Consider the following 16,461-nt stretch of genomic DNA (forward strand, 5'->3'; position numbering starts at 1 on the left):
CCACCGATACAACTTGGTATGAGGATGGAAATCTTCACCCACATTGGGACTAGTTCCTTAAAAAAAAAAAAATCCGAATGCTAGCTTAAGAAATAACCAAAATAAACTTAAAATGTTTAAAAAATTCTGGTGATGTGAAGAGAATGCAGCCAAATACACCAATTCCGCATTTGGAAAAGATGGCTGGCCAGTCAGCATCTAGGAAACCACTGCACTTGTGGAAAGAACCAACTTGGAGGCCTTTCATCCCCCATATTTGCTTTGGTTCCTTAGCTAAAATTCAAATCATTTACATCATCTGCTGAGACTCAGGACAAACCTAGAAAGTGCAAAAGAATCCACCAGCATTCAGTGACCCCTGCCCTCTAGCCTTCCAGTCTTCCCTGCCTGTTTCTCAAGGGGCACCATAAAGATTACTTCTGATCTGGCCCCTCATCGTAATTACCTTTCTGGATAAGCTCCACTCCTGGCAAGAGAATTAGGCTGAAATAACGTGTCTGGCACTTCCACACCCCTCTCCCACTGGATTTGGCTGGACCCAGTTCTGCAGAAATTCCCTTTCTCCTGCTTAAGCAGCAGTCCTGTGGCCCCAGCCAATTGTGCTTTAGTCTGCAATATGGAAGGCAGAGATGCCCTGTGGTGTCAAACCTGGGCTTGGGAGACACCTGGGCATGCATCCTACTTTTGCTGACTAGTTTGTATGTTGCTCAGTTCTTTGGCAAGACTAGTATTCTACTGCTTGACTCCAAGCCCAGGACGCAGCCAGGAGTGGAGATGCTGTCCCAAGCCACAGCTCAACAGGCTTCCTCATCCACTGGACCACAGGCCTGGGCACCAGAGATGACCATTAGACATGCCCAGTTAAATATGCAATGATTTCACAGGTTCATCATGCCTCAGATGGAGGAAGACGTCCAAAACAACGGTTTTTCACTCCAAATCCTGCCATGAGGGGCAAGGGAGATTAAGTGGTCTGCAATAAGATGTTAAATGAAGGTGATGATGAGATCTAGAGGGCAGTGGTTCTTAACACAGGGCAATTTTGCTCCCATGGGGGATCTGGCTATGGCTCAAGTCAGTTTCTGGTTATCACAACAGGGAAGAACAGAAGGGCATGCTGTTAACATCTGGTGGGTAGAGGCCAGAGATGCTGTTCAACATCCCACAATACACAGGGCAGCCACCCACAAGTTATCTGGCCCAATAGTATGAAGATTGAAAAGCCCTGCTATAGGAGGCCAAGGCGGTTTTGGTTCTCAGCTGGAAGACGCACATTGTAGGGTAACAGGAAGGAGAGCTGGTTGTTATCACACTGCAGGGTAACTGACACTGTTGTAAGAGACCCAGGGCTTAAAATGAGGAACAGATCTAAACAGCTGGCCCTTTGCATCAGGGGCACCTCTTCTTGAGACTGGCAAGCAAACATGGTTTTGCAGTCCTAAGGAATGGAACTGAGGACTGAATGCTGTGGCAGCTGGAGAATGATAGAGGACTAAGTCCAAGCAAGTGCACTGCTTTGCAACATCAGGAGCCCATAACTCTATACTGATCTGTATCCAAAGCTGGACACAGACGTGGGAAAAACAGATGAGCCAGGCTTGTGTATGCGTAGTGTAATGAAGACCAAAGAGGGCAATCATTTCTTTAAAAAAGGCTAAGAGAACAGGGTAAATGAGGTCCCAGCCAAGTAAGGGAGCTTGGCCTTATGGGCTTCCCTGGCTCTCTCCATTCTTCAGTTACTTGCTGCTCCTTCTTTGCCAAGTTTGATGTGTTCTCCCTCCCACCACCACCCAGGTCCGGCCTATAGGAGACACAGATTCACATCCCAGAATGCCCAAGCCTGCCTGAAAATTCAATCTACTTTTCATGTTATAAAGTAGAAAGGAAAATGTAAATCAAAGCAAACGAACAAACCCAAACCCAAACCACAACAAACACTAAAAAGGCTTTTAATTACGTAGCATTATTTCTAAGTACAGACTTTCCCAATCACATCACTTAGAGATCATTTTATCCACTGCTCTGTTTGGCTGCCAGTCTCTTGTCTCTCTCCTCAGCAATGGTAAGGCGGATACCCTTTCCACGAGGAAGAGAGATCCATGGTTTGTTGCCCTGGAGGAGAAAACAAGGAGAATCAAAACCTGCTACACACCATCAACAGGTTGGCACATGCTACATTTGTCTTCTCATCTAGAGGAACAGAGAAGCCTGTCTGTGAAAACACTCAGCAACAGTCAGGCAGTCTTAAGACACTTTGATGCTGGTTTATCAGAAATACCCACTTTAAACTTGTTGCCCGTATCTGTAGATGCAAACTACAATACCCTTCATAATTAGTCTCAGAAGTACTGAAATAGTGCCCAAGGCCAAGCATTAGTTCCAAAAAGCACCCCCCCCCAACACAGGCACAAATGAAAGAACCTAACTATAAGGCATATTCATCCCATTACTGGCACTTTCCACCAACCCAGGTGTGAACTGGTCCGCCGCTGATTCTCTGACACTGAAAACGCACAGATCTGCCTCAGCCCTGTTGTGAGCCCTATCCCAGAGGAGGCTTTACACTAGGTTCAGCAGAGCCAGCAGGAGCCAGGCACTGCAATCCCAGCCAGTACCTGCATTGTACAGGTTTCTCTGGACTAGGCAGAAGACAGAGAGACCCAGACTTACTTTGCCAATAACGAAAATGTTGGAGAGCCGGGTGGCAAAGCTATTGCCGTTGGCATCTTTCACATGAACTACATCAAAAGAACCAGGATGTCTCTCCCGGTTAGTGATCACACCAATTCTTCCCAGGTTAGCACCTCCAGTCACCATGCACAGGTTACCTAGGCAGGAAGGAACAGACAATCTGCTCAGAGCAAGGAACCGTGCCTTGTGTAGTGAATGAGAGACAGGTCTGCAACAAAGTTAATCTTTTTTTCCCAGTTGAATTCACTTCCATGGATCTGTTACCCAAGCTAGAACTCTCAGGGGCCCTCTTTTAAGATTTCCCCTATCTTTCCTGTACAGCTAATAAATGTAATAAACTCCACTGCACCCACCTCACTAGGTCCTTACCATGTCTTGCCTGGACTACTGCTGTTCCTCCAAGACACAATTCTCTGCTACTGTTGTGAACAGATATGGGGGGTGATGACAGCATTACAAAGGGTTGTTATCTCAATTAAGTTTGTTCTGCTTTTTTGTTAGACTTCCCTGCCCAGCCCTCAAGCCACTTCCATGGATGGGGAGGCTTTTGAGATCTGGAGCAGGCCTGAGAACGTGTTATACAAGACCTCATCCCTGCCACACAGAATATTCTAAGCACTTGGATCCCTGAGGTAAAAATACCATACACCTGGGCATTGGAGCAGTTACCTGTTCACAGCTTCTCACAACTCCCCACTGAAAACATTCTTAGCTGACTTCCCTCCCCACAATTCAGAACATATTCCTCTCTCTAACCCCCATTGCCACCACAAAGCCATGCTGAAATGAGACACCATAAGGGTTTACAGATTCTCTGAACATTTCTTAAAACTAAGAGTTGCCTCCTTCCCAATCCGTTACTACATCAACAAAAGACATCTAGCTTTTGTTGCTAACTAGGCGCACATCAGAATCACCTCGAGCCCCCCAAACGCCAAACAAAACCCTGTACCCAGGCCCTGCGCAAGTCATAGGGCTTGATTAAATTAACTTAAAAATAAAAGTAAAGAACAGCTCTTATGTCTGGCCTTTAAAGAGAATGCTTAAGTAGCACAGCCTGCTTACCAGTGTCAAATTTGATGAAATCAGTAATCTTGCCAGTCTCCAAATCAATCTGAATGGTGTCATTCACCTTGATGAGGGGATCAGGGTAGCGGATGGTGCGAGCATCATGGGTCACCAGATGAGGGATTCCTTTTGTCCCCACAAAGATCTTTCTCACTTTGCATAACTTATACTGAAACACATGGGTTACCCACATTAGTCTAGCTCACATGCACTATGCTCCAGAGTACAGTTCTTTCAAAGCCACAAATCACCAGCTTAAAGGTGCAACCAGCAGCTGAAGGTACCAGCCCCCACACAGAACAGGCTGTTTCCTGAGCTGCAGCTGAATAATGGGGTCCCTGACTTTTCTTCCCACTCCCCCATAAATTCATCTTGCACACTGCCCCCCTTCTAGGTTAGCCTTCTTATTATGTATTTCCTCTGTAGTACTGCATCACCCCCAAGGTTAAAAGTTCAAAGCACTTAAGGCCTCACAACCTCAAACTCCCAGGTGGAGGGATGATCACCACCATTTCCTCCCTGCTCCAATGCAAATCACCTCCCCTTCCCCAGGCCGTTTAAGTCTCAAGGGGCATCTGAATTCTTCCCTCCAACTCACCCAGACAGCTAACAAGTGCCTCTTAATGGCTCCCTCTACATCACAATTGAGTTTTGTCTCACAAACTGCAATTGTATTACCAGTTCATCTAATCAACAATTTCACAAAGCATTTCACTCCAAGACATCCTTTAAGTAAATCAAATCACCTTGATGCCAATGGACGTGCCCTCCAGCCTGCTGGTAACAAGGTAGCTAAGGAAATTAGCTGATTCATCCAATTGAATTAACCTTCACTTACAGCCAATAATTCAAGAAGCCATGAACTTTTGCATAAAACCATCACAACAAACTGGATTAAATAATCAATGTCTGTAACCTTTTTTGAGTTACCTCAAACTAGTGCCCCGAGGGTTACTGGTCCCCTCCACTAATACCTTTCCCCTCCCCAGAGTAAAGCTAGACAAAGGGCCAGTAGGATTGAACTAGATATTGGTTTTCTGGCCCTTTATCCTTAAAGGACCCATACTTCAGATACTCAAACGTTCCTAGGAATCACTCTCCTTGCCTCAAAAAAAGGCAAGCAGAAGTCACTGCTCAGCTAGAATTCGTTTCTGCCATAAAAAGCACTCTGTTGGGGCTTCCCTGGTGGCGTAGTGGTTGAGAGTCCGCCTGCCTATGCAGGGGACACGGGTTCATGTCCCGGTCCGGGAAGATCCCACATGCCGCAGAGCAGCTGGGCCCGTGAGCCATGGCCGCTGAGCCTGCGCGCGTCTGGAGCCTGTGCTCCGCAACGGGAGAGTGCGAGGCCCGCGTACCGCAAAAAAAAAAAAAAAAAAAAAAAAAAAGCACTCTGTTGAGGATGTTAACTTGACTGGCTGTTTCTAGGTATAAGATTATGAGTAATTCTAATCTACCTACCTCACCACAATGGATCGGTCCATGTACTTAATAACTTAGAATCAAGTACTTTTACTAAACGAAGGCCCAGCCTGCTTGCCACACTCACCTTGGCCTCCTCAGGTGTAATACGATGAACAGCAAAGCGACCCTTGGTGTCATAGATCAGACGAAAATTCTCTCCAGTCTTGTCAATGCTGATGACATCTGATATCAAATGGTAATAACTAAGGTTACTATAGTGAACCCCAGTAACCCCATGCTGAACAATAACCACACTATAAGGGGAAAAAAACCCCGTGTGCTTCCCATTTCGAATATTAACAAGGATTCCTAAGATCAATGATGGCTAGCTGATCTTTAATTTTCAAAACCCTGTTTTTATGACCCGTAAAATCTGAAGTGAATTGAAATTTGGTTTTGAGAAATGATTTATGATTTGCAGCCCTACAATATGGAAGTAAAACTCTTGAGAGGGAAAGTCATGCTTTATTTCTGAGACTGAAAAAGCCCACCACTTTAGAGAGGGAGATAAAAAAAAAAATCAAGGAAAAAAAAATCAAGGAGCACCAAGTGCCCACCATTAACCACTTACCCATAAAACCAGCAGGGTAGGTTATATCGGTGCGGACCTTGCCATCAATCTTAATGAAACGCTGCATGCAGATCTTCTTTACTTCATCTCCTGTTAGGGCATATTTAAGTCTGTTCCTTAGGAAAATAATTAGGGGGAGACATTCCCTCAGCTTGTGAGGACCGGTAGATGGACGAGGAGCCTGTAAAATGATTTTAAAAGTTATCTTAGGGCTTCCCTGGTGGCGCAGTGGTTGAGAGTCCGCCTGCCAATGAGCGGGACATGGGTTCGAGCCCTGGTCTGGGAGGATCCCATGTGCCGTGAAGCAACTGGGCCCGTGCACCACAGCTGCTGGGCCTGTGCTCTGGAGCCCACGAGCCACAACTATTGGGCCCGCGCTCTGCAACAAGAGAGGCCACCACAATGAGAGGCCCACGCACTGCAACCAAGAGTAGTCCCCGCTCGCTGCAACTAGAAAAAGCCCACGCACAGCCACGAAGACACAGTGCAGAAAAAAAAAAAAAGTTATCTTAAACTATTGGTGGGATTCACTCAAACTACCCCTCAAGTCCTGAGATTCACCAGACTATCACCCGCCCCCCCCCCCAACTGGGGTAAACAAGAGGTATTCAAAGTGTGCAAAACTATTCCAGATCTTTAAAGTTTTACAGCATTTTCCTTTCAGAGGACCAGGCCCGTTAAGAACATTTGAGGTCCTGCATACATGTGGTATGTGGAAGAAATGAGGCACAGAATTATTAGGTAAGAGGTGGGGCACAGCTAGATAACACAGGGCCCTTAAGAAGAGAGTAACTCAGGATACAGTAATCAGGGATGCCTGACACATAAAGGAGCAGTATAGAGTGTGTCCCTTAAATACATCAATCATATCTGGATAAAACTGTAAAAGACACATCCCTTAAGATATTTACAACACAAAAAACATGCTTACAATATAATGATACTTACAAACACACCAGTCAGTTTATCCAGCATCCAATGCTTTGGAGCTGCTACGCGCTTCAGGTGCTTCTTGGGACCACGAGCCTGAAGGAGTTTTCGATTTTAATACTGTTAAACAGTTTCAGATCTTTTCAAGAACAGTTTACACAACTACAACTATTCTCTAAAGACCAGCATCTGTTTCCTCTTCAGCAAAATGTGGACAATGTAAAAAGCACAGGGCCGTGATTAAAGGCGGAGAAGCAAATGTATACATAGCATACAGCAAAATACTGTAGGTTTCACAAACTGCAACCAGCATTCTCATTGTACAGAGAACGTTAACTGTCTTTAAAAACAATTTTTCCAATTATTTATGTTACCACTTAAAAGTGCATATGCTTCTAGAGGCTGTTTTTACTAGGACATTATGCTGGTGAAATAGCCAGGGGTTGGACCTCCTGGCACACAGCCAGCCAGCAACAGAATCTGTGCTTCTACTTATCAAACAGACAATTTCTCGAAATATGTCAGGTTTTAAAGTGTTAGATGCGAGACTTAATCTGACCTCAGCACAACCACGTGCAAACAGTGGCTTACTCAAACTCTAAAGGTGAGATCACTTTTCACCTTAAAATGCAGAAGGAAACCTTTTTAATGCCGTATACAGAGGCTTACTGGCCACACTACGTGAAGTCAGGCCGTGCCAAAAACACGACGGAAAAACTCTCCACCCTCCCCGGGCCCGACGTCTGTCCTCTGGGCCCACCCGGGGCTCCAGCCTGGTAAATAAGACGCTCCTCCCAGGGCCGCATGATGCGTGATCGGGTGTGGCCGGCCGGGAGACCGAGGCCTTCTCGCCAGCCGAACCGATCATCCCCCAACCACCCATCGCCAACAGCCGGTGTTCGCCCTAGCCCTCGAGCACCCCTGGGCCCACCCCACCAATCGCCCTCCCTTCGCCTCCGCCTGACCACCCCCTGTGGGAGCCCCGCAGCCCCTGGTAGCCCCAGCCCTTGGTGGATGGAGGCTGATGACTCCCAAGAGCTCGCAAAGAAGCTGCCTTACCATGGCTGCGCTAGGCACGGAAAGAGGCCCACCTACTTCCGGAGCGCCGAGAAAAGAGGTTGCACGGCTGCGCGCGCCGGGGCTTCGGACGCTCCGCCCAGCTCCGCCTAGCTCCGCCTTTTCGCGGCGCGCGGGGACGCTATCTTGCCACCTGCTGGTGGGAGGTCAGAGGTCCGGGGCTTGGGAACAGCTGCCGAAAAAGGGGTGTCTCCCAAGGGCGAGTTCCTCCCTCCCTTTCCGCCCTCCCCCGTCCAGTGTTTCCCGAGCGCCTCTGGGGCGCCTGATTCTGTGTGAGGTGCTGGACAAACAAAGATGAGCTAGACAAGCTCCCTGTCTTTAAGGAGAGGGCAAAGTGAGGCTACTTAAGGTCCACATATACATGATCATATAATCAACAGAATACATTGACATGAATAAGGTCCTACTGTATAGCACAGGGAACTAAGTTCAATATCTTGTAACAAACTGTAACGGAAAAGAATCTGAAAAGGAATATATATATATATATATATATATATATATATACACATATACATATATGTGTATGTATATATATATCTGAATCACTTTGCTGTACTCCAGAAACTAACACAATTTTGTAAATCTACTATGCTTCAAATAAATAAATAAAATTTAAAAAAGAATACATTGAAATGAATATCTAATACTATTTCTTAAACATATATCTTGTCTGCTTCTTCTTCCAAGTTCCTTCAAGCCAGTCAACCTGCCCATACTGTAAATTGGGAAGAATCAATATTTTTTTCTCTCCCTTCTCTGCAGATTACCGAGGGGGTGGAGTGTAAGGGGTGGGAGGGTAGGATCTCTGCTTGAACTCTGCCCCTCGATTTCTGTACAACGCATTTAGCACTTACCATAAAGTCTCAGGGACGAGAGGGAACATTAGAGACCATCCAGTTATCTAACTAAAACTTAGATCCGATCCTGTGATTTCCCTACTTTGAAACTGCCCTTGGGCCTCCTGCCTAGCCCCTCAGGTCCCTCTGCCCGTCACCTCCTGTCTCCTGCACCCAGACACCCATTGCTCCCTTACCCTATCCCAAACCTCAAAGCTTAAGCCACTCCAAGGTATTACTGCTCTGACAAAGCCGCCTCTTTCAAGCCTCCTGCCTGTGGACCCGATGATCCCTCAGCTTGGAACTGCCATGAATAGCCCAACCCCCTTCCTGGGCACCTAATCCCACTTGTCAGCCTTGGAGATGCATACAGCTCAGGTCCCTCTGGCTCTGTGAGCCCCGGTCCCCTCAGGCAGGGTGAATCCCACATTCTTCTGTCCCAGAGCCCTCAGTTCAAACTCCTCGTCTGTCCTCCACTAGACTGTGAGTATCTCCATGAAAGAGCCTGCCTAATTCACCTTTGCCACCTAACAGAGAGCTTAGCGCTATGTCCAGCACTTGGTAAATACTTGTTGAATGAACAAACTGAGTCAACATCCCACTCATTGTGCCAAGTCTCACTGTACTATCCCTGAGAGCATCCAGCCTCTGCCTGACCTCCTCCCACCATGGGTCAAGCTCCTAACCGAGGAGGTTCCATTTTACATGTCTCTGTCTCTGCCCTCCACTTCATCCCCCAGCAGTCTGCAGAGGAGCAAGAGAGAAAAAAATGGTTGGCTCTTTTCAATCAGACAGTATTCACTAGGAGGGCAGGGACTCCTCTTTGTCTAAAACTAGATCCATAGTAAAGCATGCTATAGATGATTATTAGCAAGAAGGGGCAATTGATTGGAGGTGGGGATTAGAGAGAGAGAAGATGATGAGACAATTAGAAGGTGCATTTTGAGGTATTCAGTCTGAGGGCATTGGGAAGATGGTGGTGCAGCCAACAGATATGATGGGGGTTCACTTGGGAGTGAGGAAAGACCATGGGACTTCCAGCTTGAGAGGATAGGAAAAATGTCTGGTTAGAGCTGAAGATCTTACTTAAGATCACGCAGTTAGCTGGGAGTGGGGGATGGGGTAGGGAGGCTGGTCTCTTGCCTCCCAGGTCAGTGGTTGGTTTGTTTTTGTACCACAGCTTGTCAAAGGACTTGACGGAATCAAAGCATTTTCAGTATATTTTTTTCTCTGTCAATTTGTATTTATGGACAAATGACATTCTAACAACAATAAAGGGAATTGGGAAAGAGCTAAGAAAATCACAAAACAGTACATCCCCAAACACCCTAAACACATCATCTGTATTCATTTGTTCCTGTTCCTGTTCTCATTCTGATCAGTTTGTGTGCATGCATACTTTTACATAATTTTAGGCCTAGCGTACAGACTATTTTGTATTCTGCTTTTATTATATTATAAAAACTTTCTGAGTTGCTACATAATCTTCATAATGAGTATTTTAACAGCTGCATCATATTCCATTAAATGGATATCCCATAATTAATAAAAGTTCTTTATTGTTGAACATTTAGTTTTTTGTACCTTTTCTTTATTATGAATGTTGCTACAGAGAACAGTTTCCTTTATATGGCTTTTTCCTTCAGTGGAATGATTACCTTAGAATAAAACCATTCCTTCACCCAACATTTATTGAGTGCCTACTCTGTGTCAAGCTCTGTATTATGAGCCAGGGAAATAGAGATAATTAAGATCTAGTTCCTGCTCTCAAGGAATTCACATTACAATGGGAGAGGCAGGCTGGGAGGAGGGGACGGAAAGCCAGGAGAAGATCTTCAGAGGAAAGATGGTGGCGAGGCAGTTTGGAACACGAAGGGCTGTTAAAGCTTAAGAATTTGGACTTTAACCTGTAGGTAGACAATGGGGAGCCGCTGAAAGATTTTAAAGAGGACGGGATCAGCTTTGTGTTTTAGAAAGATAACTCTGACTTCTCCTTGTAGAATGGTTTGAAGGAAGTGTGAGTGGCTTGGAGGAGATGGGCCAGGGCTGTTTCAACAACACAAGCAAGAAACAGAAGGGTGGGACCCAGGTCTGTGATTGTGGGGAGGAGGAGGAGGCGGGGGGAAATTCAAAAGACATTGCAGATGGAGTATTGGCAGGATCTGACTGGGAAATGACGTTTGTGCAGGGGTGAGGGACAAGGAGGTAATTAGGATGATTCCCAGGTTTCTGGCTTGGTGACTCAGTGGTACATTCACTGGGAACTACTGAGGGGGAGGGGGCACCAGCTGGGGATGTTTTATAGACACAAGTCTGAGCTCAGGTATATGGTCTGGGCTGGAGACTCCCGTTTGGGAGAACTGGTACATCTGTGCTTAGTCCATGGGAGTGGTTGGCAGTAGCTGTTGGAAAGGCAGCACTGTGTTAAGAGTCTGAACACTTTGATAGTGGTGTATGTGTATTGCCAAAAACCTTCCTCAGAGCATCCTTGCAGTTTTACTATACTCGTGTCAGCCTGGTAATCACTTACTTTTAACTTTTACTAATGTAATTATTTTAATTTGCACTTCAAAAAATCACTAGTGAGGTTAAACATTTTGCCATACACTTCTTTACTCGTTCCATTACCCCTTGTGTGAAGTATCTCTGCCCATTAATCTTTGGGGGACGTGTTTTTTAAAAAATATTTATGTATTTATTTGGCTGCACTGTGTCTTAGTTGTGGCATGTGGGATCTTTAGTTGCGGCATGTGGGATCTTTAGATGTGGCATGTGGGATGGAACCCAGGCCCCCTGCATTGGAAGCTTGGAGTCTTAACCACTGGACCACCAGGGAAGTCCCTGAGGGATGTGTTTTTCTGATCAATTTGCATGAGTGCTTTATAGAGCACAGAAATTCATCTTTTGTCATATTTGAGGCAGATATTTTTACCAATTAGTTACTTTCCTTTTGCTTATATTTTTCTATGTACAAAGTTTCAAAATTTTATATAGCCAGATCTGTTGATCTTTTCTCTTGTAATTTCTTCTCGTCATTTCAAAGCTTAGAAGGTTACCCTCAGTTCAAAGATCTGCTAAATACTCAATTCTATTTAATAACATGTATTTAATTCTTTATCAACTTGGGGTTGATAAAGATAAATAGAATAAAAGATAAACTGAAAAAAATCTAGTTTTTCCCCAAATGCTGAATCAATTTTCTCACTGTAATCTATTGAATGATCTTTGTTTTCTCTGTTGTTTTGTAAGAACTGCTTTAGCATTTCATAAATGAAATCATGTAGTGCATGGTGAGTAGGGAACTGAGATGTACATCCCCAGCATCCTGTCCCAGATTGCCAGAGGGATGTTATGTGTATGAGTGGTTCACGTTCATAAGTCACACCAAGAGTGGAGCGGTCCAAGCCCTTCACTCTCCATCTTAAAGAGTAACGTTTCATGCCTCAGATCCCCTGATCAACTTACTGTCAGCAATCGATGAACCAGCACAGACTTCTCCTCACTTTCTCACATTGCTGGGAGACAGTGAGGCAGAATGGAAAGAGCACAGTTTAAATCTATCTCTGTGTGCCCTTGAGCAAATGGCTTAATCTCTCTGAACCACAGATGCCTTATCTGGAAAATAGGGATAACCATACTTACTTCTCAGTTTGTTGTAAGAATCAGAGATGATGTATCAAATGCATAGAACATAGTGACTCAGTCAATGAATTAGTGCTCCAATTCCCTCCTGACCACTTCTGGCTACTTCCTTCTGAAACTTATTTTTTTTCAACAGCTTTATTGAGGAATAATTGACATACAATAAATGGTACATATTTAAAGTATACAGTTTGACAAATTTTGATGTGCGTATACACCCAATGCAACCATCATCACAACTAAGATAGTGAAATTCCATCAGCCCCAAGTTTCCTCACGTCTCATTGTAACCCCTCACTCCAGCTCCTCCCCCTGCACTCCCAGGCAACTGCTGATCTGCTTTCTGTCACTATTGATTAATTTGCATTTTCTAGAATTTTGCATAAATGGAAATCTTCTAGTCTGTACTCTATTTTTTTTGTCTAGCATCTTTTTTATTTATTATTATTTATTATTTTTATTTTTTTGCCGTACGCGGGCCTCTCACTGTTGTGGCCTCTCCTGCTACGGAGCACAGGCTCTGGATGCGCAGGTTCAGCGGCCATGGCTCACGGGCCCAGCCGCTCCGCGGCATGTGGGATCCTCCCAGACCGGGGCACGAATCCGTGTCCCCTGCATCGGCAGGCGGACTCTCAACCACTGTGCCACCAGGGAAGCCCTGTCTAGCATCTTTCACTCAGCATAATTATTTTGAAATTCATCCATGTTGTTGCATGCATCAATAGTTTATTCTTTTTATTGCTGAATAGTACCTCATTGTATATGTCATATAGTACATTTATGTATATATACATATACACACGGATATATGTGTGTATACCACAATTAATTTATCCATTCACCTTTGGATAGACATTTGGGTTGTTCCCAGTTTGGGGCAATTACAGATAAAGCTGCTATGAACATTTCTATACAAGTCTTTTTATGAACAAATGTTTTTATTTCTCTTGGTGAATACCTACAGGTGGAATGGCTAGGTCATATGGTAGATGTATGTTTAACTTTTTGAAAAAATTGCCAAACTGTTTTCCAAAGAGGTTTATTATTTTACATTCCCATTAACAGTGTTTCAGTTACTCCATATCCTCACCAACATATGTTAAGATCAGTCTTTAATTTATTTTTTTTATTGGGGTAAACTATACATAAGATTTACCACCTTGACCATTTTAAAATGTACTTTTAGGGGACTTTCCTGGTGGTCTAGTTGTTAAGACTCCATGCTTCTACTGCAGGGGGCATGGGTTTGATCTCTGGTCAGGGAACTAAGATCCCGCATGCTGCTCAGCGCGCGGTGAAAACATAAAAACAAACAAACAAAAATAAAATGTACATTTAAGTGGTATTAAATACATTCACATCGAAAAGATACATGCACCCCAATGTTCACAGCAGCACTATTTACAATAGCCAAGACATGGAAGCAACCTAAATGTCCATCAACAGATGAATGGATAAAGAAGATGTGGTACATATAGACAATGTAATATTACTCACCTATAAAAAAAAGTATGAAATAATAGCATTTGCAGCAACATGGATGGACCTAGATAGAGATTATCATACTAAGTGCAGTAAGTCAGACAGAGAAAGTCAACTATCATATCATATCACTTATATGTGGAATCTAAAATATGATACAAATGAACTTATTTCTGAAACAGAAACAGACTCAGAGACATTAAAAAGAAACTTATGGTTACCAAAGGGGAAAAGTGGGAGGAGGGATAAATTAGGAGTTTGGGATTAGCAGATACAAACTACTATATATAAAATAGATAAACAACAAGGTCCTATTGTATAGCACAGGGAAATATATTCAAAATCTTGTAATAACCTATAATGGAAAAGAATATGAAAAGGAATATATATATATATATAACTGAATCACTTTACTGTACACCAGAAACTAACACAACATTGTAAATCAACTATACTTGAATAGGTTTTTTAAAAAAATACATTCACCATGTTGTGAAATCATCACCATTATTCATTTTCAGAACCTTTTCATCTTTCCAAACAGAAACTCTGTACCCCTTAAGCAGTAGTTCCCCTTTCCCCCCTTCTCCTAAACTCCTTGTAACCTCTATTCTACTTTTTCTATGTGAATCTGCCTATTCTAAGTATCTTATATAAGTGGAATCATAAAATATTTGTCCTTTTGTATCTGGCTTATTTCACTTAGCATAAAGTTTTCAAGGTTCGAGACGTAGAGCTGAGCGACTGAGGCCACGAACAAGATGCCGGTGGCCGTGGGCCCCTATGGACAGTCACAGCCAAGCTGCTTCGACCGCGTGAAGATGGGCTTTGTGATGGGTTGTGCCGTGGGCATGGCAGCCGGGGCGCTCTTCGGCACCTTTTCCTGTCTCAGGATCAGAATGCGGGGTCGGGAGCTGATGGGCGGCATCGGGAAAACCATGATGCAGAGTGGCGGCACCTTTGGCACATTCATGGCCATTGGGATGGGCATCTGGTGCTAATCAGGGCAGTGGTTGCCCACAACATCCACCCCCTCCCATCATTCCCAGCCCATGTACTATAATAAAACAAGTCTGAGTATTCTGGAAAAAAAAAAAAAGTTTTCAAGGTTCATCCGTATTGTAGCATGTTTCAGAATTTCACTGCTTTTTTTTTTTTTTACATCTTTATTGGAGTATAATTGCTTCACAATGGTGCGTTAGTTTCTGCTTTATAACAAAGTGAATCAGTTATACATATACACATGTTCCCATATCTCTTCCCTCTTGCATCTCCCTCCCTCCCACCCTCCCTATCCCACATTCACTGCTTTTTAAGTCTGAATAATATTCCATTGCTTGTATACACTGCAGTTTGTCCATTCTCTGTTGATGGACACGGATTGTTTCCACCTTTTGGATATTATGAATACTGCTGCAATAAACATTGGTGTACAAGTATCTGAGTTGCTTCTCTCATTTCTTTTGGGTCTATACCTAGAAGCAGAATTGCTGGATCATATGGTAATTCTATGTTTAAGTTTTTGAGGAACTGCCAAATTGTTTTCCATAATGGCATTTACACTCCCATCAGCAATGCACAAGAGTTCCAGATTTCTCCACGTCTTCACCAACACTTGTTATTTTCCATTAAAAAAATAATAGCCACCCTAATGGATGAGAAATTATACCTCATTGTGATTTTGATTTGCATTTCCGTAATGATTAGTGATGTTGAGCATCTTTTCATGTGCTTATTAGCCATTTGTATATCTTCTTGGAGAAATATCTAATTCAAGTCCATTGCCTATTTCTGAATTGGGTTGTCTGTTTTTTAAAATTGTTGAGTTGTAGGAGTTCTTTAAATATTCTGGATACTAATTCCTTATCAGATATATGATTTGCAAATATTTTCTCCCATTCTGTGGGTTGTTTTTCACTGCCTGGAGTTCTTTGATCCACAAATGTTTTTATTTATTTTTTATTTTTATTTTTATTTTTTTTGCGGTACGCGGACCTCTCACTGTTGTGGCCTCTCCCGTTGCGGAGCACAGGCTCCGGACGCGCAGGCTCAACGGCCATGGCTCACGGGCCCAGCCGCTGCGCGGCAATGTGGGATCCTCCCGGACTGGGGCACGAACCCGCATCCCCTGCATCGGCAGGCGGACTCTCAACCACTGCGCCACCAGGGAAGCCCTGTGTTAACTTTTTAATATGAAACAAGATATGGATAGAGGTTCATTTTATTCTTATGGATATCCAATTGTTCCAGAACTATTTGTTGAAAAGATAATTCCCTTTGGTTACTTTTGGTTACTTCTTCATTAAACTTTAAAACAGTTCTTTCTTTTTTTTTTAACATCTTTATTGGAGTATAACTGCTTTACAATGGTGTGTTAGTTTCTGCCCTATAACAAAGTGAATCAGTTATGCATATACATATGCCTCCATATCTCTTCCCTCTTGCGTCTCTCTCCCTCCCATCCTCTCTATCCCACCCCTCCAGGTGGTCACAAAGCACCGAGTTGATCTCCCTGTGCTATGAGGCTGCTTCCCACCAGCTATCCACCTTATGTAAAACAGTTCCTTTTAATCACATAAGTCACAGATGAATATATTCTCCTTGTAAAATATAAAATCATTTTTGACCACTTTTATATCCAATCAGGCTCCCCCCAACACTCCCCACCAGGTAACAGCTCTAATGACATCAATTTGAAGT

General features: G+C 43.7%; 2 protein-coding genes across 2 annotated transcripts; one reads left to right on the forward strand and one right to left on the reverse strand.

Moving 5' to 3' along the window:
- Positions 1 to 1,933: 1,933 nt before the first annotated feature.
- Positions 1,934 to 7,850, reverse strand: RPS4X (ribosomal protein S4 X-linked). The gene is made up of 7 exons (XM_004326986.4): positions 7,781 to 7,850; positions 6,740 to 6,817; positions 5,792 to 5,972; positions 5,306 to 5,403; positions 3,757 to 3,928; positions 2,671 to 2,828; positions 1,934 to 2,112 (listed from the first exon to the last, which is right to left on the reverse strand). Exons 1-7 carry the CDS (start codon positions 7,781 to 7,783, stop codon positions 2,011 to 2,013), a joined length of 792 nt encoding a protein of 263 aa, XP_004327034.2. The 5' UTR covers positions 7,784 to 7,850; the 3' UTR covers positions 1,934 to 2,010.
- A 6,642-nt stretch (positions 7,851 to 14,492) lies between these two features.
- LOC101318554 (reactive oxygen species modulator 1) lies at positions 14,493 to 14,860 on the forward strand. The gene has a single exon (XM_004326987.3). The coding sequence runs from the start codon at positions 14,523 to 14,525 to the stop codon at positions 14,760 to 14,762; it is 240 nt and encodes a 79-aa protein (XP_004327035.1). The 5' UTR covers positions 14,493 to 14,522; the 3' UTR covers positions 14,763 to 14,860.
- The last annotated feature ends 1,601 nt before the right edge of the window (positions 14,861 to 16,461 follow it).

The sequence above is a fragment of the Tursiops truncatus genome, chromosome X, assembly GCF_011762595.2.
Source record: "Tursiops truncatus isolate mTurTru1 chromosome X, mTurTru1.mat.Y, whole genome shotgun sequence".
Taxonomy (NCBI): Eukaryota; Metazoa; Chordata; class Mammalia; order Artiodactyla; family Delphinidae; genus Tursiops; species Tursiops truncatus.

What these genes read in the sequence shown, in the direction of transcription:
- RPS4X (XM_004326986.4), bottom strand. An exon ending in CTACCCTGCTGGTTTTATGG is followed by an intron (nt 5,404 to 5,791) that starts GTAAGTGGTTAA and finishes ATTTGATATCAG; the next exon opens with ATGTCATCAGCATTGACAAG. An exon ending in ACATTTTCGTTATTGGCAAA is followed by an intron (nt 2,113 to 2,670) that starts GTAAGTCTGGGT and finishes TTTCTCCTCCAG; the next exon opens with GGCAACAAACCATGGATCTC.
- LOC101318554 (XM_004326987.3), top strand. Translation starts at nt 14,523, where the DNA reads ATGCCGGTGGCCGTGGGCCCCTATGGACAGTCACAGCCAAGCTGCTTC.